Genomic DNA, 25126 nt, shown 5'->3' with positions numbered 1-25126 from the left:
TATAAATCTGAGCTCTGCTGTGTTTTGCTAAGCTAAAGGATCCTAAGATTTTGCTCCTGACGGGACCATTTGGCTCACCGAGCCTGACCTCCTGCCCAGCATCCAGCAGAGAACCTCAGCCAGCAATTCCTGGGTGAGGAATTACTCAAACCCTTAACCTCTCCCTGACCTGCCGTATAATTTTAGGAAGATACCATGTCCTGACTTAACATTTGCAACCTGGGCAGAACCTGCCACAGTTTTGGCAACTTAATTCAGCGGTCCCTAGAGTTAAAATCTTGTTGAAATTGTAGTGGAGTCTCTATCTACAAAATCTTTAAAGTGAAGCACCTTAACTTTCTGGCCGTGTTTTGTCTCTTCAGAGGCACAAATGCTCTAGCTCCATCTGGGTGTACATACTGGACTAATTCAGCCCTGGTGTGCTCACTTATATTAGAAACATACAGTAGGTCCACAGGGCAGCGAAGAGGTTAATATTATACACTCAGTGAGGTCAAACTCCAAGAACACATAACAAGCCATTATGTAAAAAATTGCCTGAATTTATGACTCACTGCATTTATGAAGGAACTGATATGAAAAAGACAACTTGGCAAAAGTAAAGAAAATTATTTCCAGCTTGGAGTTTTGCAATCCTTCAGTATATCAAGGCTCACTTACTGTTATTACTATCCATGTTGTGCAATGTTCTGAAAGTCACATTTTTTCCCTAGTGTATGCATAGAGTTGTCCAACAACCCTAGGTATTCTTTCCTCATAGAAAATAAATTAGAAATCAGACGTAACTCAGAATAACATGCAAGATCCCCTCAAGTAGAGTGGTAGAATCCTAATATTTTTTTTCATTATTTCCCTTCTAAATAATAAATCAAGCCCACTGCATTTCTCTGTATGGAATGATATGATGCAGAAAAAGCTTGTGTGTTTATATCTTTCACATTATCACGATAACATTCTTAAGTGAAGCACTAAGTTATAACAGGTGCTTCCACCCAAATATTCACCATCCCAGGAGGTATTTAAAAGAAGCGTAGATGAGGTTCTTAGGGACATGGTTTAGAGGCAGACTTGATAGTGTTAGGTTAATGGTTGGACTCAAAATGATTCTATGATTCTAAGTTTCTTTGGTTAAACCTGGCCAGTTTGTGAATGCAGTAGTCCCTAACTTTGATTAAGACTCTGAACCTATACCATCTAAGGGTAAAATGTATCAAGTTTTGAAGCCTAACCTTTCTTAACTTGCTAATACTTTTCACTTCAGTCAGTATTCTGTCTTGTGTTAACAATTTCAGCAACTAACACGGACACATGCAACACCAAGGGAATCAAGGTTGAAATGGTTAAAATGGAGCTGGTAGGGGCATCCTCTTCATGACTCTCCACACTGCCCAAAATGTAGTGGTTAATGTTGTGGCAAAGCCACTTAGAGCACAAGAACCAGGTCACTAAGTCATATTTCTGGGCACCCATCAAGAATCAGTAATGGGCATGCCCAGCACACGCAGCTAAATTCAAGGTAGACAACGATCATTCTCAACAATTCTGTTCCAGTCAGACTAGATACAATGATACTTAAAGGCAGCCAGTCTCAGAGCTTTAAGGATTATCCTCTCAAAAGAGTTTATAAGGTGAGGAAAAGCTTTCATTTTATTAACCTAAATAGAAAATATCTAATCAACTAAGACACAACCTCGCACTCGTTTTTGCTTTCAAATCTGAAGATTTAGCAGGAAATCTGTGCGTGTGCCTGCTGTGGTGACTGTGGGCTCTCAGATTTCCCAGACTGGGCAGAATTGGCAAGAAAAGCTCTTTAAATGTGCCACTGCTGACGAGATGATCTACCTGACACACCCAGCTGAGGCACAGCAACTACTACTCTTCACTTACTGTGGAAGGTTTTCCACCTGCAGACAGCAAATGGTCTGAATCACGCATTACTATCATGAACTAAAACAACATAGTAAACAACATAGTCTCAGGTGATGTTATACAGGAATGGAATAATCCAGCCATGCATCATTTCCAGTATAAGGGAGACACTAATAATGGCTTTCTTATACAATAACTGATTTTAGATGCACATACACACACATAGATTTATATATATTTCATACAAAACAATGGCAGGATATTTTTTTAGAAATCATGGTTATCTTCGCTTCCATCTTCAAATTCTGACACATTTTATAATTTGTCCCTATTTCTACCCAGCATCTTTCCTCTGTTGCTGCTGTTGAGCTGACCCAGAACCAAATCACCAGCAAACGTCACCACCACCTAATTCTTCAGCACTCTTCTGTGGAGGAGAAGGAAGGAAAAGAAAAAGAAATAAACTGTCCCTTTAAAAACCCAAGCATTTAAGCTGCTTGTCAGTCGTCTTCCTGACAAGGCCACTTGAATGTATTCAGGAATATTTGCATAAATGCTCACAGTGAGTTCACGGTGGCAGCTAGCGCTAATGGTACATAAAGTAATTTAGTCACTTCTCTTAGGCATGCTGTCAGGGTGATAAGCACCCCCTCTTTGCCTTGTTGCATATTAGATCATTAGATAATAAAGTGTTAGAGCATGCAAACTGACAGGGTCTCAGGGACTATCATTTTTCGAGGGCATTGCATTCTGCCAGTGAGGAAAAATAACAGAGAAACTGATGCTGCAATTGGCTTTACATTCTTGTAAAGCCATTCAAAGATTTGGGGGAAAAAAAGAATTTTTACTTTGCAGTGATATGAGAGTTTAAACTGGAAACTTTGCAGACATCTGCAGTGGTGGACTTCATGCTGGTAAACTTGAAAAGGATTGTCGCAAACCCTGCCAGAATTCCCCCCTTCCATAAGCTAGTCACTTAAATCACATCAGAAAGATTTTGCTTTTAAAATTGACACCCTGGGATGAACTACAAGCCGAAATATATTCTACTGGTTGGGGCCTATTGGCTATACATTATACATCTTACTATATACGTACAATTTAGAAAGGTCAACCACACTGGCTTTCTGGTTTACCAGAAATATAAAACAAGTGAGGATCCAACTATTTGTGAATGAAAAAGTGATAATTATTGAAAACCACAGATTACCGTGGCTTACCCTATTTATACCACACAGAGATATACGAAATAATTGGCCTCTGCCAGCTATTACTTTTGAAAGATGGATATATTTATTTGAAATACGGGCTTCTTAACCCACTGGTTTCAAGGAGCACTGTGTGTGGATATGAAACCATGATCTAGGTTCCTAGCTATATTCAGAGAGATGAGCTACAAAAAGGAACTTTCATATTACTGTCTGACAAGCAAGATATAAATAGAGATGTGTTGGATGTCCCAAAAATAATCCAGGCTACCTGCTAATGAGATGGTAAAACCCAAATGTGGAGACACCAGGCTCTTGAGTGGCTTGGGAGGCGAAGCTTTCTTTCCAGCTTTTTGGCACCCAAAGTCTCTTTTAGGTGTCACATAAACTGCAACTTCATGTTTAAGAGCATATTGTCCCAAAACAACTTTGTAAGGGAAAATAAGATGGATATTGTCTAACTAAACCAGGCCATGAGCACACCTTCTTGCTACATCCCCCTCCCCTTTCCCCAGTCCGCACACAGTCAGGCATTCACCTCTCTTGCCATCAGATATTTGTGTTAAAGAGTTAAACGTCTAGAAAAGTACACTGGAATAAATTTGGTCAGAAGTTGCTCACCAGAGCGATAAACCCGAGCCAAACTCGCCATGCCTAAGTCAGCTTCTCATGTCACTGTTTACAGCAACTGCTCAGGTCAATCTGTCCTCCCCTGGCGGAGGCAGAAGAGCTGGAAAGAGGAGAGGCAAATAAACTGTCTCTGCTACTTACACCTGAAGATATTATCCAAGATAAAAATTCCAAACCTGAAGAAAAATAATATACTTCAGGACTGAGACTAAAAGTAAAAATTAATTCCAGTGGGGGAAACTGTTATCTGTTCCAATGGGTCTAAGGTTCGTGGTGGTTGCCCAAAATTTAATAGCATTAAGCCCAGCTGAGATTTTTCCTACTTTTTTTCATTCAGTTAAGTGTTTCAGACATCTAATAACAACATCTAAAACAGTTAGTGGATTTGTTTGTTTATTTCCTGTCTCTTGGACTCAAATATGCACAGAATTCCTGGAGAGCTGGATTGAAGGATTTAGATTAAAAAGAAAGACTCCACCAAGCCATTGGGAAGAGTGCAATTTTGTAGCATGGAGGTTGCTATTCAAAAGTCCGAATCTACTGGTTGCTTTATGAGGTTGCTTGAGAGGTGCTTGAGAAAGCAGATTAGAAAAATCACCTTTCCCACAAAACATACACATGGAGATATTTTGCAGATGTTGACTTTTAATGTTGGCACAGTAACTAGGGTTTGTACAGATATGTAAGCATAGCATTACCTTTTTTTGTTGCTTTTTGCTAACATAATCCCTCAGGTAGCAGGAATGAGAATGATAACTGTAGTAAAATGATTTGCTATTACATCAGGCATGCAAAAAAGAATATTTATGTATGAGAAGGTAAGTATTGCCTTGACCAAAAGCGTGCACTGAGAAGACTGCAATTGAGAAAAAATAATATATATCTATGGCATCTACTTTAGTAGGAATTCAAGTAAAAAATAGGAGTGTTTTGTTGAAAGACTAGGCTTAATGGGAAGATTACAAAGTTGAATAGAGAGAAGTTTCCTTCTGTAATATTCTGCCTTCTGCTAATTAATAAAGACAGAGTTCATACATTCCTTACAAAAATTCAGCAAAAATCATAACAGTGGTTTGTTTATTAAATTAGGTCGTTGGCAGGATGAAAAAAAAATTCTATAATATGAATTATGGCTGAAAATGGCTCATAGCCTACATAAAAAGTTAGAGCTAAATAAATACAGATGTAAGTTATGTTTGTATAATGAGAAATGCTGCTGAGCTAAGAATTTTAGGTTAGTAAGTGTGAACTACAGACCCGATTCTGCAAACACTTATCAATACCCTCAACTCTACTGACACAAGAAGCCTCATTGATCCCAACAGGACCATATGTGTGCATAATCTTAAATACATGCATAAGTGCTTGCAGGACTGATGCCTGAAAGCATAAACAGAATAGAAAGCTATTTCCACAGGAATTCACTGAGTAGTAGAAACCCACACATTTGTCCATTTTTCAGTATTAATAATTTCTTTTAACATATCTAGTTAACATTTTTCTGAGTGGCATTAGCTTTCCCAGAGAAATTTTATCTGATTTCTTTAAAATATTTGGAAAAATCTATTTAATTATTCATCAGATCCTTGGCAAATATTTGTGAAACAAACCAGCAAAAAGGACTGGAGCCTTCTACACTCAACTACTTCAATGGAAGCTGAGGATACACATCTCTTAAAGGGAGGAAGCACCTATTGAATTTAGGATTACAAACAGCTTTGGAGACAAAGACCTATTCTACCAAGCTGGAACAGGGAGAGGGGAGTGAAATGCCCTCTGTTTTGCTTTTCAGTAGTAGTCATCAGCGTTGAGGACAAGGAGCAAAACAAAACATTAATCAAATCCATATTTTTCAAAGTACATTTGCACTCAACAACTCCCATTTTAAGCACCTACAGTCACCAGCAGATGTTCTTTTCCAAGACCAGCTGATCTTACGGAAAAGATTACTGTCCCCCAGGCTGCTCCCAGCCACGTGCCCCCATCCCACCCTTCCTGGGGTTTACTGTCCTTTCAGAAAAGCCAGAGAAATTGCCTTGTACCATTTCTCTTCCAATTATTTCAGAAAAATAAAGTAGATTGGCAAAGAGTTATTATTTAAATGGTTCAACTTCAATGAACTTCTTTGGACTGAAGAAGGCTAGAGAGCAATCGGATAACCATCTTAGCTGGCATGCCCAGGGTGGAGAATAGCCTGCAGCAGGGAGGAGAGACAAGCAGCTGTGGTGTGTATGGAAGAGCAGCTTCCTCAGCTGGCAACAGCTGGAGCCAGAAGAGAACATTCGTCCATGGCTTGAGTAAGCAGATGGATTTCCAAGAGGGCTCTGCTTTCATTTAGGGCAATCCAAAGAAACATCTGGATCTCCCGGAGAGCTTAGCTCTCCATAGACAGAAGAAATCCAATCTGAAACTTGGGTGCTGAGCACTTCAAAATATATGCAACATGCTTTTGATGCACAATCGAAAATCAAGGCAATTTGGAAAAGCTCAGACTCAAAAAAAAAAAAAAAAAGAGAAACCACCACAGGACAAACTCTGCACCCATGTTTGCTTACTGGTTTGTCATTTCACTATGTTTACCACTGACCTACTTGAAAAATTCCCCCTTTGGTCTGAAGGCCAGTCTCTTCAAAATATCTGGTCCCAAAGGTATAAACTTTTACAGGACAATTTGAAACCAGTATCCAGAGAAACAAACCAAATAAAACTACATTTAAAGTAGCAATGCCAACCAATGAAAATTATATGCCTACCATGTTCCAGATAAGAAGGCGTACCTTCCGAGGGATCGAGTCTTCGAGCTCTCCGCCCATGCTTGGAATTGTTGTGTACAAACATATTGTCCGACACTGCCAACACATGGCCATCAACATTGACTGTTGTAGACACCACGACCTGCAAAGACAAGAGCAAAATGGAGGTAAATTTGGATATATCTGTATGTTTTTTAAGAAGCACACAGTATAATAAACTCAGTTAAATAAATAACAGCTGGGAGCTGTAGAAAATTGCATAGCTATTTCACATAATAACTGGTGCTTGTGCTGTACAAATCTAACAAGAGACGCTATTGATGAGTGGGTCTTTGGCATCGAAAGCTTTTGATGCAGTTTTAAGTCAAATTGCAGAGTTTGTAGCTGCACGGCAGACGGCACACTGTTAACCATCATTTTAACAAGAGGATCTTTATTAAGTATTTTTTCCCCTGCATACAAGGGCAGCTGTGTTTCACCCTAAATTATCCTTCAGCTTCCACGCTGAAGTAGATAGAGCTGTTGACATTGCAAATGAGAATCAATTCAGAATAAAAGAAAACAAAAGTGTATTTTGTGAAGTTGTAATGAGAGTTGCTGCACGCCTCCCTGCCCCCAATTCCCCCCTCAGTACAGTCACTACAGGTTGTTGGACTTGCCCAAATTTCTCCCGAGTTCTAACTTTGGGAGTACATATAGGCATGTTTGTGTACACACGCACGCTTGACAGTGGGGTCTTGATCTGGAGAACACAACCCTATTCATCCAGCATTGGAATTATTTGTATTTCTCAACTTATCTCAACGTCAACACCTGGGATTTGGTTTAAGGCGAGGGGAGGGAGACAGAAGCACCACCCTGGAGGCAGGATCCCACAGTTCTGCTCCCCAGAGCAGCCTGGGGCAGGAGAGGAGCCAACCCAGCAGGAGCAAACAGGTACGTGTTGGGTCCAGAGTAGGAGACCAAAGTACTCCGAGGGGTCCAAAGGGATGTCTCAACCCTAAGGCCCAGCAGGCATCATCCTATAGGAGACCCCTGCTCAGGCTGAGGGCGCCCAAGTCATGAACTACCACGAAGGAAGCAGGGGGTGCATGGGGCAAGCCCCTGGCAGAGCTGGGAGCTCATCACACCAGGTCTCCTCCCACCACACTCAGACCAAGCAACCTCACAGCCTCCCTGGCTTTCATCCAGTCGCCCCCTCCCACAGCCTTTTCCCAACCAAGTACAGCATTCCAAGGGTTTTACCCCAGCCAAAGACTTGGCCTTCAGCTGGCTGTGCTGCCTTGCCAGGGGCACATGTCGCCTTTGAGAACTTCGACTAAAACAATAAGAAGAAATGACCTACACTTCTCCTTACATTAAACAGAGAAAGGGATTAAAAACTGAAACCCACAGAGATATGTTTATTCATGCGACCTCTTACAACCAAATATAATAATTGTCTGTTAATTGCAGTTTCAGCTCCCACCTCATGCTTCGACATGTGAAACAGCAATCAGCAGCTCCTGTTTAATCCACCTATTATGTTGACTAATTAACTTTGCTCGACAGTTTATTTCTTCCTCCATTATCAGCCCCTGTCAGCCGCAAGCACACTGCCGCAAAGGGAGACCTCAGCCCTTTTGATTGATCACCGATAGATTGACATGCAGATTAATTTAATTAGAATCACCTCACTTGAGAAATGAAAGACAATGGCAAGGGGGCTAATAGATCTGCTCTTATAATGAGGCAAGCCTCCAGAGCCACGGCAGAGGATTTCTGATTTATTTTGCTGAATTCCCCAGTCGCTCTGAAAGGCTCTCGCTTTAATTGTTCTTGGTTTTGAGAGGCTTTAGCCTCTGAAGAGGTGAAATGCTTTACAAGGATTGGCAAACATTGCTTCAACTCTCTCAGGAAGCTGCTGCCTCTCAAAGTTGGTCAAATGGGGACACTTAAAGGATTGCTTACAACAATTCAATTTCATCACTTGAATTAGATCCAAAAAAAAAGGTAAATGAAAAATTTTCCACCTCTTGCTGACCACCGATTAAAATGCTTAAAAATATAAAGTAAGCAAAACTGCCCATAGCTAATCGCAAGGTCTTTGTCTGTAAAAAGAGGAATACAAAAAAGAGCAGGTTACATCTGAAGTGTCCTAAAACCATCCCTCAGAATGGCATTCCAGGCAATAGATTTTTGTGCGTGTTTTAAGTGAAAGATATTAAAACACAGAATAAATTATTCAAGAGCTCTTACAGACGGAAAGTTGGGAAAAAGAAAGCACCAAACACTGTAGGTAAGTTTTTCTGAAATCAAACTAAAGGCAAAAAAACCCCAAGCCCTTTATATAAAATTCCAAAAGGGATTTAAAAAGTAATTTATCCATTGCATTCCTGAGGGACAGAATAAAGTTTATGATATTTTCAATAAAATATGATCTTATAGTAAGTGGCTCAGGGTTTGCAATCTCATTTGTGCACTTGCAACCATTGTAAATTCTTTGCAACTGGGATTTTAAGCCAAATCCTTAGCTGGCATTGCCTGTCGAGGCTCCATGATTCCCGCCAGCTCCTTATATTCTGCAATAGATCTGCTTAGACACATCTGAAAATTAACGCTATTACAATTAATAACAATGGCTACAACATAAAATATTTTCCCCAATCCTAAAACTATATAGGTACACACAGATTTCCCACTGAAGTTGATCAATCCTGTGCTGAAATCCAAACTTTTAAACGTTTCTAGAAATAGGATTCCAGAAAAATAATGGGTCAAGAGTAATAATAGCAAGGTAGGTTCCTGTGACAATTGTAGATATAAGTAGCTATCACTACACACGCACCTTTCTAGGGAAGAACTCAAGGAAAAAATCCTAGTGAGGTTAGTTTTATGTGAGTAAATCTACATTTAATTTTTCCCTCCTTAGGTTTCCAAAACTGTTGATGTAACGTACTTTGAATTACTCAACAGTGTCTTCCTACCCACCTCCTGAACAGAGAGTTTGATTTACTACAAAGAGACCACATTGATGTGGTTCTTCAGTGTCGTTAGCAGAAGAAACTATAAAAGGAATCCTCCAGAGAAACTGTTTTCAGTCTCAGGAAATGCAGAAAAAAGAAAAAAAAAAAAGTGTGGTTACTCTTACGTATCTGTTTGAAAAAAAATAAGATTATTCATAGTGCACCTGTAAGATGCACCACACGCTCACTGCTCAATTCTTTAAATGCAAAATTTCATTAATACGGGTATACTGAACATACACTGCACTAACAAAATATTAATGCCCCTAATTATTAACAGAGAAAAAATACACCTTGAATATTGTGTGACACAGTTACATATTTGGATCGCTACAGAGCACTTACAGAGTTACAAGTTCTCCTCATATTTTTTAATCTAAAAAAATACTGCACTCTCCTCATTTTAATTTTGAAATGACTGGGATATGTTCAAGTTAAAGGACACACTAAAACTAATTTGTGGAGAAATCATAAAATTAGGGGGAGGGGAGAGCCAAAGTATATATGGAATGGGCTCTGAGACATCCTAAAACACAGACCATAGCAAGAGGGAAAGGCACACTACAGTTTAATAAATGATTAATGAGGTGCTGACACATTAATGTAAGCACAGGGATAACCAGGCCTGCCAAATCTCAAACCTTTCCAAATTTTGTCAACAAAACACAGTTTTAATTTGGGACAGGCAAACATGGAAAATGATTTTGAGCTTTAGCTTTAGCCCTTCATAGATTTTGAATTTAAATCCTGTATCAACACCAGGGGAGACAGAGGTATGAAAGAAACACATTGGTTTACAACTTTCTTCAATGAAGTTGGCACTATCAACTGTGCTAACGTACCACGGCTCTGTGAATTATTCTGCATGCCATTAAATAGTTCAGTTTGTGAACACTTTGGAGCTTAGTTTAAAACAAACAAACTAACAAATAAAAAAAACCCCCACATTCAGAGACCAGGAGCCTGGAGATCCAGCTATTTATCCACGTTTAGCACTCATCCTGTTTATTTGTTATAGTACCTCACCTAATATATCAAAATTAAGCATTGCATGACTCCTCATTTTTAACCCCAGCCCATTAAGCTATGTTAACTGATTAAGACATAGCATGTTCCTTGTGCTTTCAGTTTTCTCTGATGTAAGGTGAGGGATCTGATATTTTTGCGATGTCTCCAATATACAGTGGCAAAAGCAGAGAAAATTAAGATTAAGATGATTTCTAGTTTGAAGTGTGCCATTACTGTTAAACCTGTAACTCCAGTGTTTGCTGCTCTTCTGAAAGCGATGCAGAAAAGGCTTGAGCGACACCTTTATTTTCAGCACCAGTTGGTGACTTCTTCCTCCAGTGTGTTGACTTCTTTATTCTAGTGACTAAAAATCACTCTTGATTTAACAAGGCACTTAAAAAGTCACCTAACTTTAAGCACATAAGTAGAATACATTCAGTAATTTTGCTCATGTGCTCAAGGACAGGCCGGGCACTTAATTACCTTGTTAAATCAGGCCTTTTTTTTTTTTTTTTTTGCCTTTCCCTTCTCTGGGGATGGAGCCTTGCATGTCCAAATTCCATTATCTGGGATTCATGAAGCATCATCTCTGTCTCTTATGCAAATTTGCAATAAGACACAAGTGGTTTCAATTCAAACATGAGTGGCAGTGTCCCATGGAGGCAAACTAGCAGCCTAGGCTGAGGAAGAGGTTGTGGTAACAGAATCAAATAGCATGGCAATTTCTAAGTGACTTTCAAGGTTTTCATAATAAATGAATGTCTGGGGCTTTATGCAGTGACTCAGTCTGAAAAGTTTCCTCTAAATTAAAGCTTGAGATGTGTCAGTTTGCAAGCAGTTGTACTAAAACAAGGACAACAAGATAACTAGGGCACCTGGGTTTCATTAATTACAATAACATGCAAAACTGTTTAGGTTGTACGAATGAATTTTTAGTGCTGAAATATAAAATCTGGGCAGAGTTCACCGATGATGCCTTTTCCTAGGTATTATTATTACCATCACTAACTGGGGCACTACAGCTCATCCCACCAAGACTGATGACTTACTGTGATGAAGAATGCAAAACCAGACTGATCATCTGCTCCATGGGGTTGTTGGAATAAAAAGGCAAGGTTGGACAAAGGTGACAATACGTGATATCACCAAATGTTTTCTGCAATTGATGAAACACAGGTGATAAAACGATTTTCTCAAGGACAAGCAGAGAGTCTGTAGCACAACTGAACACTCAACTGTCTTGAGTTCCTTCATAATACTTGACTCTCCTCTCTGACCATCTCCTTCTGCTAATAGGAACACAACTAACACAGCCAGGGCCAGCACTGCTCCAGCACACGTTTTTGCTGGCACTCGCCACCGTTCCCATTGTCACATGCCTGGACATCTCAGACATACAGAGAAATGCATTTCCTTCCAGGCCCACAAGTTATTTTATGTGAGGCTTATCACACTACTACATTTGCACACAAAGTTCAAGATAAAAATTCCTAACTCATTCCTAGATGAGTCTGAATGAATTTTCACACACAGGTCACCTGAATCAACACATATTCTGCCTCTTCCCTGTATTTTCTTAACTCCCATACCATATGATAATCATACGATTCCCTACTGCAGGATAAAAATACCAAAAAATGACAAGAAAGGACATTTTTCACAGGACCCATGCTTAGATACTGCAAGACTCGTGTTCCTGGCCCTTCACTGTTTCTTCGACCAAAACCATAATGTGCATTCTAACAACTCCTAGCAACTTTTGGGCGCTGATGAATAAGAGACCATGGCTAAAAGATCGACAAATCTCTGGGCAGCTTAACAGTCCAGCACAGATGGGGGAATGAAGTAAAGGAAGGGGAAGTCTCAATTTTTTTCTTTTTTTTTTTTTTCCTTTTTTTTTGGTTTTGTTTTGTTTGTTTGGGGTTTTTTTGTGTTTGTTTGCTTGTTTTGCTTTTTTTGTTGCAAGAGTATTCTACTATTCTGAAAGTATCTGGAAATATCTTACTCTCATCACTTTTAACCAGAACTTTGACATAACTATTGGAGACCTTGTAAGTCACTTGCAATATTTCAAAGGCAGCTGACAGCAAACACTCCACTGACCTTACAGGACCCCAGATTTCACTTGGTTCCTATACAACATTGTCTCAAACATCTAGGTGCATCATATGATTGAGGTACTGTGTGTAGGCTTGGTCCTTTCCGCTCTAAGAAATGACAAATGAAGCCTGGACTTTGCAGACTCTGGCAGTTTTATTTTAAGAAATCTATTTCTAAAACAGCAACAAGTTCAAAATTTAAAATAAAATAAAATAAATTTTAAAACCACAAAGAAAAAAAAAAGCATAAAACAAAAAAAAAAAACACAACAAAAGAAAAAAAAGCAGCTGTTGTAGAACAATAAGCCTGGGCACTCAACAGAATGCTGCAAGCTTCAATACCACCCTGTATTATAGCATGAGTGGTTCGCTCTGCTGAAAGTGATTAATTTCTTGAAAATGCTAAGGTCACACTAATTGACATGACCTGTGTAATTAAGCAGTCTCTGTTTACACACAGAAAGCCCAACTGCTGTGAAGCTGGGTTTGTATGACAGAATGTCTTTACAAGTCAAGAGACCAACAACCTTTCCTATGTCCTACCTACTCACCGACACAGGCTCCTGATTGCTGTTCTGAGAGAACATGAAAAGGCATTACCATATGAAAATCAGCCCCGAGCCTGGACGAGGACAAACCCAGTAGACTGTACATGTTGTGAAGCAAGATCTGACAGGCCCCAGGGGTGACTGCTTGGTCTAAACCCCCGTGCTGGTGAGAGTCCTTTTTCCTCTTTCTCCTTCAGTGATAATGCCCTCTGGAATCACAGGAGAAATGTGATGGAGGGAGGAGTGTGGAGTGAGAAGCTGAGGGCTCTGCCATGCTAATGCCAGCTCTTATGCTGATTAATTTAATCCCTGTGGCCACATCTCCTCACTCTGCACTTCTATGCTTGGAGGGGCAAATAACACCCTTCTGCCTTCCAGCATTGTTGCGATTAAGCAGTTCAACAAAAGACACATGTTCTACATATAAATAATATTGCCATTTACATAGCATTTAGCACTTTTATTTAAGTGCTACAGTGCTGAAAAAGAAGCAAACAAGGTCCTGAGCTACTGCAGAAAACAGTCAGCTTTTGGAACTGTCTACCTTCAGAGATCCATGTAGTTTCTGGGACAAATCTCCTGTTTTTTACTCAGATGCCTGAGGCACATCGCCACTGAATGACTCTATCGTGTTTTCTCCCTGGGTCATATATACTCTTCCCATCAAAAGAGAAGGTCCTTCGGCTCTCTATCCCAATATTTTTCAGCACGTACTCAGGTAAAGCATTATTGGCAGTCAAGGGACCACATCTTCAATAAGCGGGTTGAAGCAACTATTTCTCAGCATTGCCACCACGTACATCATTCTGCTGCCAGCACTGGGGAAGGCAAGTCCAGACCATCTTCCCAAGGGACAGTGGCAGACTTAATCCCAAAGGTACAGGTAGAGCATAAAATATGTCCTTGGCCATCTGAAGTTGTGTTGATACTACAGTTCCCAAGCCCCACTGCCACATGCTGCAACAACAGGGAAATACCAGCCCAAAACATCCCAAGAAAGGTACACCCAATGGTAGTTTTTTCTAAGAGCTGACTGCTGGGATGGACCTTCATCCTATTTATTCATGTTTATGAGTCTTTAACACTGCTGAAGAAGAACTGCTGAAGTGTAGTCATGAGCTTGATTTTATTGATTGCTCTTATACCCGCCTCTGCCCCTTCCAATAAATATGGTACTCACTTAATGTTTACACGAAGGCAAATAGTTCCCCGAGCAGAAGGGAATATCTCAGAGCAGAGTAGCCCCATAACCTAAAACAATAGTGAGGTCATTCCAACTTTTCCTTTCCATGCTTTCACTTCCCGTGGAGATGACATTATCTTCAAGAGTTCTCTTGTCCAGAGCAAGAAAACCCAACTACTTCCTGACAATTCTGCTGTGACAAGAAGTCCTCAAGCAATATTCTGTGACCTTATGTTTTTAGCATCTTTCAGTGAATTACTAGGTTAGTTTGGGTCAAAGTACTTGTGTCCCTAACAGCTGCTGAGTTTTAAAGGAGGAAGTGCGTCCGACTGACCTGGAATCGACGCATATCTCGAGGGTTTCCTGCATTTTTTAGGCAATTTTGGTTACATTTGAGGAAAAATTTCAAGAAGAACCTGTGGAGAAAGAGAAATGGACATTAACATCTTATAAACAGTGTGTAGTAGTGCTATGTAACATCTGGACATTTGGTCCAACAAAGCCTTATTTGCATTAGTATTCCCAACTCAGACAAATCATCCCACTGACCATCCAAAGAGGGAGCAGAGCTTGCATGGGCTTTAATCCAGCAAAATATGTAAGCATGTCTTAAAAATTTAAACATTAAATTAATAGATCTGTTGTGTCATAGCCATTAAAGTTTGCAGAGTCAATCCCTCTATCGCACTAAATGGCCAGCATATTTCAGCACAGCAAAAAAGAGGACAGAAAAATGTCAGCCAAGAAGATTCCCTTATGTATAAATGGGGTTTTGTTTTACAAGTTCGCTCTCATGCAAATTTTGATTTAATACAAAAATACTGAAAATGTTCCATCGAGTTGAAATTTCCCTTCCACAATTACCCCTGTTTCTGCATAAAATTAATATTCAAATAGTGGTTAGTGGGAGATCAAAACTCTGAAAGGAGAAGGAGGAGGGAAGTCTTGGTTAAAAGACTGACTTCACAGAAAAACAAAATATTTTCAGTGCAGTCTATTTCCTGACCATACACAGTTCACTGAAGTAGCTATATGACCCTGACATATATCTCCAAGAAAAGACACTGCATTTTACAAAGCCAACGAGAAAAGCAAACATTTCACTGAGAATATTTCCTTCAGTGTTATGCATCAGTGGACTGTAAACTCATAAAGACAAGTCAATGAATAATAGTGAGTCTCAGATTCCATGCGTCCTCCCTGAGAGCCAAAGTTTATCAACCTTTTGTCCAAAATAAACTACAGACTAAGGTCTACTAAAGCTCAGGCGTGCAAAATTTAATCCTACAGTAAGTTTAAAACCTAGCACGGAGCAGCATTACACTTGCAACAACCATCAGTTGACTAAGCAGAAGTTAATCTAACCTGTCTCCATATACAAAAAAGCAGGGTGGAGAACTGTTCGATTCTGTTTTACTTTAAATCGGAAATCTAACTTTTGCAAGTATTCATCTTTTATCACCCAAACTGAATGCTAGTCCAGCAGAATTTGCACACGCTGCCACCAAGAAAGGCAAAACTACAGGGTAAACAGCTTCAGAAAATCCCTTTTTGATGAGCAGCATTCTTTGCCCCACTCTAGCTGTGATGCTGCTCCTCAATGAGGCAAGTTTTGGTGCTTGTTCCTCCATGCCAAGAATATCATACTAGGCAAATGGTTGCGAAGACAAATTGAAACTACAACAGACTGTTTTCCTTAAAGAAAAATAAGGTTACGAGGAGGATTATAAAATGTGATGCTTGGGATTATCAAGGACTGTATCTCCTGACCCAGGAAGTCCCTTCTAGACCTGTGCTCCTAAATAAGGGCAAGCAATCAACATGAAATAAATAGCTACCACACTTGAACGGGGATTTGGAGACACTGTGTTTGTTTACACTAAAATGAAGAGCAGTGTAAGCCATTACATTTTTTCATCAAGCAGGTTCTGATATTCAATGATGGAAAGTTGGTGTTGTTTGTTGTACGTGTGCGTGTCTTTCTAAGCCTCTAATGGCCAGCTGTGACAGCCTGACTCAGATTGTGTAGAAGGAGCTGTCAGCACAAATCTTGGCATCTCGAATCCAGACAACTGCTTGCCACCAGGAGAGGGTTTGTACTCGTGCCAGAATGGATTTTGAGAGACAAGCAAATAGGGCATTAACTCCGCCAAAGAAAAACTAAAAGTGGGAAGAGTTCAGGATCTTACACTTTAGATTATGGCTTTCCTCTCAACAGCCCATCATTTAGGCTCATGAGCTATGAAGGGCATGGACATCAGATCCCTCTTGCCCTAAGCTGGCCCTGTCATGCAAAGTGCTGGCAGGATCCAGAGACCACCCCTCCACGCAAGATTGGTTGCTGAAATAAAAAGCCTGGCCATCTGTTGGGAGGCAAAGACATCCCTGTCAGCTGGTGCCTACAGCTTCGAATGGGCCCTTGTGTGGCAAAGCCTCTCAGAGCCACTTGCTCTTTGGGGAGAAGCTGGTGCTGCCCCAGGTTTGCCAGGAGATTTTTGGTGGCTTAGCCAAGTACCGAGCCCAGCAGCTACTCGTCTGGTCTGTCACAGCCCTGGAGCAACATCTCAGCCTCCAGCAGAGCTGGGACATGGAGTAGTTAAAAACATCTGCACTGAAAAACAGTGTCAGCCATGCAAACATGGGAAGTGCCTTCCCAGCCTGGCTTTGCACAGCACCCATGAGCTCTGGGCAGTGGGGGTTGGCGGGTTGACGTGAGGGCCCCGAAAGAGATGGAAAGCTCTTCATGAAGCTCTTTGGAGAAACATTGGACCTTCCCTTCTGAAGTCTGAGCTCATGTCAGCTCAAAGTCTTTGAAAATCACTATGAAATACAAGAGTTGGCTTCCGGGGTCTGCAAACTCTAACCCAAAGTTTCGAAGTCTAACTGCATTTGCACTGTGCTATCTGCACCACATTCTACAGAAGTTTCATCAAAATAAACTACAGAAGAAATGAAGCTTATCTGTTTAAACCTACCAAAAAACATCAGGCAAGCATGCAAACAAACAAAACTTCCTTCGAATTAAATCAACTCCAGAAAAAATAACTTAAAAACCAGCAGTATTTTCAGAGGAATTTTCAAGACACCAATCTGACACAGCCCAGTTCACTCCCTGCATTTTAAGTAAAAAGCCGCCAGTTTACAGAACACATTCTGCCAAGCGCCATATTTTTATTCCACTGAAAGACAAAACAAACTATAGGCTGCGCTTTGTTTTGGAACACACCAGAGCTGGAGTCCCCCTGGCTACGCGAAAGCGTCCCACGCTAGTCTGGGCAAGAGCTGAGCAGCTCCCGAGCTGGCACGGTGCGCGCCGGCTGACGGTCTCCCCCAGCTTTGGCAGAAAAGTGGATGAGAACAGATTAGGACAAGGGTAGAGTGGAGCAGTTCGATTCACGGGGTTCAGCCCAGTCTCGGTTTGTGCTTTAAACCACTTCTTCAGACGCCTTCTTCAGCTCGAGTCCAGTCCTGACAGCCTTGGTCATCACCAGCACTTCACTCTGCAAATATTTCAGATTTAGATTGACAGGACTGGTCCAGGAGAAGTGCCAACAGAGCTGAGCTCTTTGTAGGCATAAACCTCCATCCCTGTTTGTTTGCATCTAGCTTCTTCACTGTGGGTTATTTTTTTCAGTTCTAACTTTATCCGCCTTTGGCAGGGCTGTATAGCATTAATACTAACCACAGAGGATATATAGCATTAATACTAACCACTGGGGTCTGACATTCATTTCCAAGATGAAAAAAATCTGCAAAACACAGAAGTGTCAATAAAATCTTCAACTCTCTCTCCAAACTTATGTGCTCACTGAACACCAGCTCTTCTGTCACACAAGACTCAGTCAGCAATTATACTTATTGCTACCACTGAAGGTTTATTTTTTTCATGAATCAAACACACATTTTCTGACTCCCTTCTTGACTACTAACATCCCTGGTGTGAAGAGAGTTGGTGCATATGGAGCAGAGAAACACAAGCCAGCGCCGCACAAGTGGGCTCAGGTCCAGAAACGTGCACACTTTACAAAGCGCTTGCACTTACTGTCCTACATTGCTATTAAATCACAGGACTCCGTGCTTCACCCCTTAACCCACAGAGACATGGTTGGAGGGTACGGGAGTGCAGTTTTGGAGAAAACTGGTTAATTTTAGATTAAGATGTGCCAAGATGCAGCTCAGTGCGGGCTGCAAAAACTACTCAAGGACTGGAGTCGTTGAGCAGTTCATCCATGCCATGGCACTGTACTACTACTGATCTCTAATCAATTGCAAGGACCAATGTAGAAACATAACCTTCAGTTAAATACAAAACTCTGATCTGAATTAGGCCCAAAATTCACCTGAACTTCTGTATGCCAGGCAGAAAAATGGGTTATTGGCTCTTTTGGGAGTATTCTCTCCTTTCTCACAACTTGATTGAAAATTAATTTCTGGAGATGACGAATTTTTTTTCTGACAAAACTGCTTCATCCCCAAAAAGGTTTTGGTGTCAGCAAGACTGTGCTCTCACCATTACCCTCTAACTCCATGTTAGCGAGGGACTCTCACCAGCCCAGTCTGAGCTCCCTGGTTGTCCCCACTGCCTTCCCACATGCTACTTCTGACCCCTGACACCAGCTCATCTCTTGTCCTTCCATCCTCTGATTCCCCTCGTGCAGCTGAAGGATCCAGTGAGCACACGACCAGCTGGAGGTCACTACACTTGTATGAAACACTCCCCGCCATTCATCACTGGCCATCTTGTCCACCACACTGCAAACCCTTTGGATGTTCAATCCCCACCCCACCAGCATCCCACTCTCTGCCACTGCTAACTACCACAACGATTTAAACTAAATAAGTGCAGCAGGCATGGAAATAGTAGCAATAAAGATTTTAAAGGATTTTGCCCTCCTACATTTCTCGCCACTACAAATTAATACCCATGTTTATTAACAAAAACCCAAAGAGTTAAATTAAAGAAAGCAAGCTCTGACATGATCTAGTTTGGCTCTTCTGTCACTCCCTGAAGGAAATTTAAAGGATCTCAAACACGAAGGCTTAGCAGTAGGATTTTCTTGCCATTGCCACAATAAATACGTCTCTGGAAGGAGAAAAAAATAGTTGGAAAGAAGACCTACTGCATTCCTGATGCTGAAGAAAAGCTTGTTTGTTCCTGATACATTGGAGAAGTTGTTCAAGAACAGTTCATCCATGTGAAAATACGACAGCTGTCGTGCTGCCAAGGTCAGCCAGAGCAGTGGCTGTCCAGAAAGTGAGTGCCCATTATACAATTTAAACATGGCTAGCGCAAACAAAATTCACAAAATGCACCTTTTCTGAGGTATAAATGCATTTGATAGAAGAGGGCAGCTTTAGACCCCTGGGTGAAACACAGCAGTAAGTATATGCGGGTTTGCAAAATCAGTAAAACCAAAATACATGGTCCAGTGCAACAATCAGTCCATCAGATAACGGGATTGCACGCTCATTCTGTAGGACATAGCAATTCAGCAGAGTATTAAATATGTGCATAAATTTAAATACACAAGCAGTACCGATGGAGACAAAGGTACCACTCACGTACTTCAGGAACTCGCAGAACCAGCCTGTCTCCTCTCTTTGGTTGCTCTCCCAGCAAAAGAGGATGCTGGGGATGTGATACTACAAATACAGTTGTCTCAAACAGTATCTGATGGGTATTTTATTTCTGGTGAAAACTTGGCAATACTAAGAAGTCCCAAAGCAAATATAGGGGTGAGTCCACAGGACACCAAGAGGCCAACAACGCTTCAGCCATTTCATTTGGGGTTTTGATGCACTTTTCACACACTTCTCTCTTTCTAAAACAGTAACTTCTACTGCATCTGCTGGTAGCTAGATCTAATTAGTAATTTGCCACTAAAATAAAAGTATAAAGGGAGTGCATTATTTAATGCAATTGTATTTGGAAAAGTAACAAATCAAAATGTACAAATGTCTCTTTAGAAATTTCAGAAGGACAAAGCTAATTTTTTCCCCTTTCAAGACAACTCTTCTAATCAAAACTCCAGTTTTACAATGGAAAATTCCCGTATTTTAAAAAAATTAAGCTAAAATAAAACATTTTTCCTTGAACAATAATTTCTTGAATTTTCCAACATTTTAAAAATCTGCTTGAAGGGAGCACTTTTTTATCCTGCTTTGCTGGAGAAAAATTTCAAAATATTGGAATTTTCTACACTACAGAAAATGTAAGCTCAGCCCAGCTCTACTAATAACTGCAGAAAAAGGAGGGGGAAAAAATGCCTTAGCATTTAAGGGATGAGGATTCCCATTTACTAACAAGTCTGTTGTTGCAATGCCTTATTTTTGTTTTATTTTGCGGGTTTTTGTTTTGATTTGGTTTGTTTTTCCTCTCCTTGTAGACCTTTTCAGATACAAGTTACTGGTCATGTCAGGGACCCTATCCAGAAAAGAAAAATTGAGACTTAAATTGATATTTACCAGCACGAGGTTGTGCATGGAAATCAAATATAGACATGGGGAAAATCTCCTATTACCCACATGTTCTCAGCTGGATTTTACTTGGCTCTTTAGTCAATAAACAGCAGTAGCTACCTTTTGTGGCATTTTTATAACAGTAAATTTATTCTGCAGAAGAGAAATTAAACACCAGATATGGTCATCTAACTCTTTTCTAAACATAACCTTCCTGAGTTGTTGAACATCCTAATTAAGAAAAAAAAAATCCTAAACCTGCTCTCCGTGGATTCAGTGTTCTCACTGATTCAAATTGGAAACAGAATCAGACCTCTATTTTGCATCTACGGGATGCTAAAAAATTCACTGGGTAAAAAAATTTTTTTAAAAAATAAAAAATTCAAAAAGCCAAAACCAAAAGCCTGGATAATTATCTATTTTACTACAAAATATGTATCTCCCTCTTGAACTGCAGAAAAGGTCCAAGGAAGGCAACATGACATAAAGAATAAGCCTCAAGCAGTCAGAGTCTATTCTGAGATTCTTCAGGCAATGCCATAATAACAGAAACAGAATAGTCTACATTATTTTTGTGAACTTGCTCTGACTCCTGGAGCTAGCATTGCCAGGGCTTGCTGCTATCAATATAGTAAATATTCAGCTCAGCACAGCAAATAGCCAAGGAGGCACAGACATAATCACCAAATCAGAAGGTAGAGCTGCCCAAAACAGCCTTAAATTACTCATTGCTCGCTTCGCCAAGTGTTCCCACTCGCTTTTCCTCAGGTCTGTGTGTTCTGCACAGTAAAGCGCAGCATATCAATTTTTCATCTTGCATCTTTTGGACTTCTCTAGCTCTCTGATACTGAGTTATAATGCATCAGAGAAATTTAGAGTAGTTTGGGAAACTGTGTTTGTCATTTTCTCCCATGAGTGAGTTAAAATCCCAGAGAGACTGTTTTGGTTTCTTCTCTCAGACTTTTAATAAGAAAAGAAAGAGATAACACCACCAAAAAACATCATCACAAAACAGAATTAAAAATAGTCCAGAGGCAGGTTTGAGTGCTCAGTTTTCTGTAATTTAATTTTGCCCCCAGGTCTGATTTTTTAATATTTTTTTTTCTCTTAAAGTAGTAAAAATCTGAATTTTCTTATATCTCCTTACTTGTGCCCAACTCCATTATCTAAAATTTTTATTAAATTTGAACTGCAGCTACCTGCCTATCACAAAAAAAGGCTGCATGGAGCTTATGTCATCTGTGTACAGAGTATACACGGTGTATTTGGCTTATGACAGCTAAATGCAAGATAACTGAACATACCGACATCCTTTAGGCTACAGAGACACGAAGCACGTTGTGAGATACACGGTGCAGTGTACGCACACCCGTGCCCCATGCACAGCTCCAGCTCTTGGCTTACACGGCACAGAAGCCTCCAAAGCTCTGCCTTTCTTTACATGCTTCAAATCACAGACTATTCTGTATGAGCTGATGGGTCAGTGCTTTAGCTGAAATTGTGACAGACTTTCCAGCATCAGAGTGTTTTATTATCGAGTATAGTCACATAACCAAGGGAATTTATCCTTATTCATTTAGTAAAAACAACCAATATTGGATCAATTTGTTTCAGTTGAACTACTTTTCCCTTCGCTCTTTCCCCATTTCACTCCTTTTTTCACTCCTCAAATACAATAGATATGAAAGTGGGCTAACTATTTCTAATTTTTTACCGAAGATGCTAGACTTCAGTCACTGGAAAAACATCCAAACCAGCTCTGTGGTCTGCCATAGTTCACACAACGCCATTGAATTAGCAGCTCCCAGAGTCATACTTTTGCTAAAAGAACCTCTGTTCAGTGTAAGCGATGACACACAACAGCATTACTGTTATTGTAATACGATATTAGGATTTGGTTGCCTGCTACCTCGAGGTAAACTACTGTAACTTTAGCATGGTTACCAAAAAACTTCAGCAATATCAAAGTCAGAGTATGTCGGAGAGCAGCGTTAATCCAGCCTCCTGGAGCTGTTTTTCTCACAGCAGGCATGGGACCCTAACACTTGTCACCTTGAGCTGAGGGTGCTGATGATATATTTCTTTCGTCAGCTTATTTAGAAAGTTACAAAGATTCACGTGGTAAATACATCAGGTGTGGGAAACGCATTTCCCACCTTTCCCTGGATCAGGCACATATAAATCCCCTGTATATAAAACTACGTGCAATCTGCCTGCACATACAATAATTAATGATTCCTCAAATACCCTGACACCAATAATATCCGTAAATAACACTCGACGCACCGGTGCGATCATCTGAACCTGCGAAGCCCAGAGGGTCAGGCTATTAAAATGACACGTGTGTGCAGAACAGCTCCTGGCCGGAGTCTGAGCCTCTAAAGCATTGAGAAAAGTTTTGGCTCAAGTAGCGGTGGAGTGCTGCTCAATACCCATCCGCACTGATGTAACCAGGAACGATCAGGCTATACGCAGACAATGGTACAAGACCTGGCTCAGAACCTGCTCCGTTTTGTCCTCAAGATTTCTTTTTTCCCCCTTTTAAGTGGAAAATGCTTAATGTTAAAAAAAAGCCAAGGGGTCTGCTCAGACTGACAGGCAATGATTTTTGACCAGATTTATGTGAAGGGTGGATGGCCTGACGAGAGAGAAGTCACAAAGATGCTGTTAGATCTCTTATTTACAGTAACCCATAGTGTATGCCAATAATGAGAAATGAAAAAAATGATTATTGAGTCCATTCATGTCTCAAAATCATTAAAAATACACAATCCAAGGAGTTTCCAGACCCAGAGAAATGTAAGAGAAACTTCGCACACGTGCTGAAGCGGCCCAGGAGATGCTGACTGGGCAAACTCAGGGGCTCTTGGCTGCAGCAGCTCCACAGCCTCGGGATCATCCCCAGCAGGATGGACGTTGCAAGACCATGGGATTTACTGCTGGGATGACACCCCAGTCTCAGCTTCTCCATCACAAAAGTCTCAGCAGAGCTGCAACAGCAATGGCCAACTTAGAAATGAGACTGTAAATCTCCTGTTCACACAGTCCTGCTCTGAAGATGCGTGGAACTTACCCGACCCATCTGAGTAACTACAGAGAAATATTTGGAAAGTGTCGATATGGTGATTGCAACCCCTCCAAATACAACTTATGCTTCAAAAAGCAAGTTGAGTGTTTGTTTCAGGTAAAGTAGCAGCAGCGAAGGACATTATGTGGGGGAGAAAAAAAACCAATAACTTAAAGTTAACGTTTAGTAACTTAAAAACAAAACTAAACTGGGAACCCAGCCTGAGACAGAGATAGAGGAGAATCTGACAGAGTTTCTGCTGGGATGTGCGATTTTACTTTTTGTAATAAACTTTTTTAGTTCTTCTGGGAAGAAAAAACAAAAACCAAACCAAACCAGACCAAAACAAACCCAAACAAACAAACAAAAACACACACATACAAAAAAACCAAACCCACAACCACACCACCAGACAATTAAAAGGAGACTTTTAAACATACTAGTTAATGATGAGTTGAGAATTAGCTGCTTAGAAAATAATATACATCTGCAAATGTGTATTTGTATTTATACAAGAAAAGACGAAGCACAAAAAACCTGTGGAAGAAAGTCAAGCGCTGCCTTTGGCTCCTGCCCACAAGCTGGACATTCCATCCAGAGGTTCCCATTGTTTCATGATATTTAAGAGAATAAAGCCCTCGCTTCCTTTGCAGCAGGGAGCTCTGGCAATGAGGAGGGGATTTGGCGCGTAGTTGCTATTTTGAGTGCCGGAAGGAAGCAAAGAGATGTTTTGTGGAAAGGCGGAGGAGCATAGTTTGAGCTGTGCACGCGGTGGTTCAAGAAGAGAAGATATTCCAGAGGTGTTTGAAGAGGATGCTGAAGTGGCTGTAGGTATAAAATGCAGCAAAGTTTTTTTGAGCAAGCAACCCAGACACTGTAAAATTCACTGTAAGTCACCACAGAAGAGTAAGACTGAAAGAGAAAGGGGAAAAGAGAGTTTTTGATGTGATGGTGAAGAGGATCATGCCATATGCAACATTGGAGATGACATCGATAAATATTGCATGTGTGTGCTACCCTTAACATGACATTAAAAGAGCTCAATTAATCTTCGAAATAATGACCTCTGCAGCAGACGTGCAGAATCAAATCATATCTGATTATATCACAACTTTTCTTAAAGCAATGGGCCTTTGACATGTAGGAAAAATACTTTTGCTGATGCCCTCTTCTATTTCAGAGAGACTTGGAAAAGGCTTCGTTGGTTGGAATGATGAGAAACAGCATATTTATCATAGAGTTCAATGGTGTGAAGACATTGTGAGGACAAAGGCACAGTGTTAGATACCCTACGCGA

The 25126-nt window shown here is 40.6% G+C and overlaps 1 protein-coding gene across 5 annotated transcripts in view; it reads right to left on the bottom strand.

Annotated features, from left to right (window-relative positions):
• EBF1 (EBF transcription factor 1) overlaps positions 1 to 25126 on the bottom strand; it is a 275393-nt gene that overhangs the window by 85437 nt on the left and 164830 nt on the right. For 3 of the 5 annotated variants that reach the window (XM_065643903.1, XM_065643904.1, XM_065643908.1), the window contains exons 7-8: positions 14638 to 14719; positions 6461 to 6602 (exon numbers count right to left, since the gene is read on the bottom strand). In XM_065643903.1, coding sequence (XP_065499975.1) covers positions 6461 to 6602; positions 14638 to 14719 — 224 coding nt within the window. The remainder of the gene's footprint in view (positions 1 to 6460; positions 6603 to 14637; positions 14720 to 25126) is intronic. The other 2 variants (XM_065643906.1, XM_065643907.1) reach the window with 1 other exon arrangement.

Source organism: Caloenas nicobarica, chromosome 13 (assembly GCF_036013445.1).
Source record: "Caloenas nicobarica isolate bCalNic1 chromosome 13, bCalNic1.hap1, whole genome shotgun sequence".
Lineage (NCBI taxonomy): Eukaryota > Metazoa > Chordata > Aves > Columbiformes > Columbidae > Caloenas > Caloenas nicobarica.
This window is presented reverse-complemented; position numbering and strand designations above follow the sequence as displayed.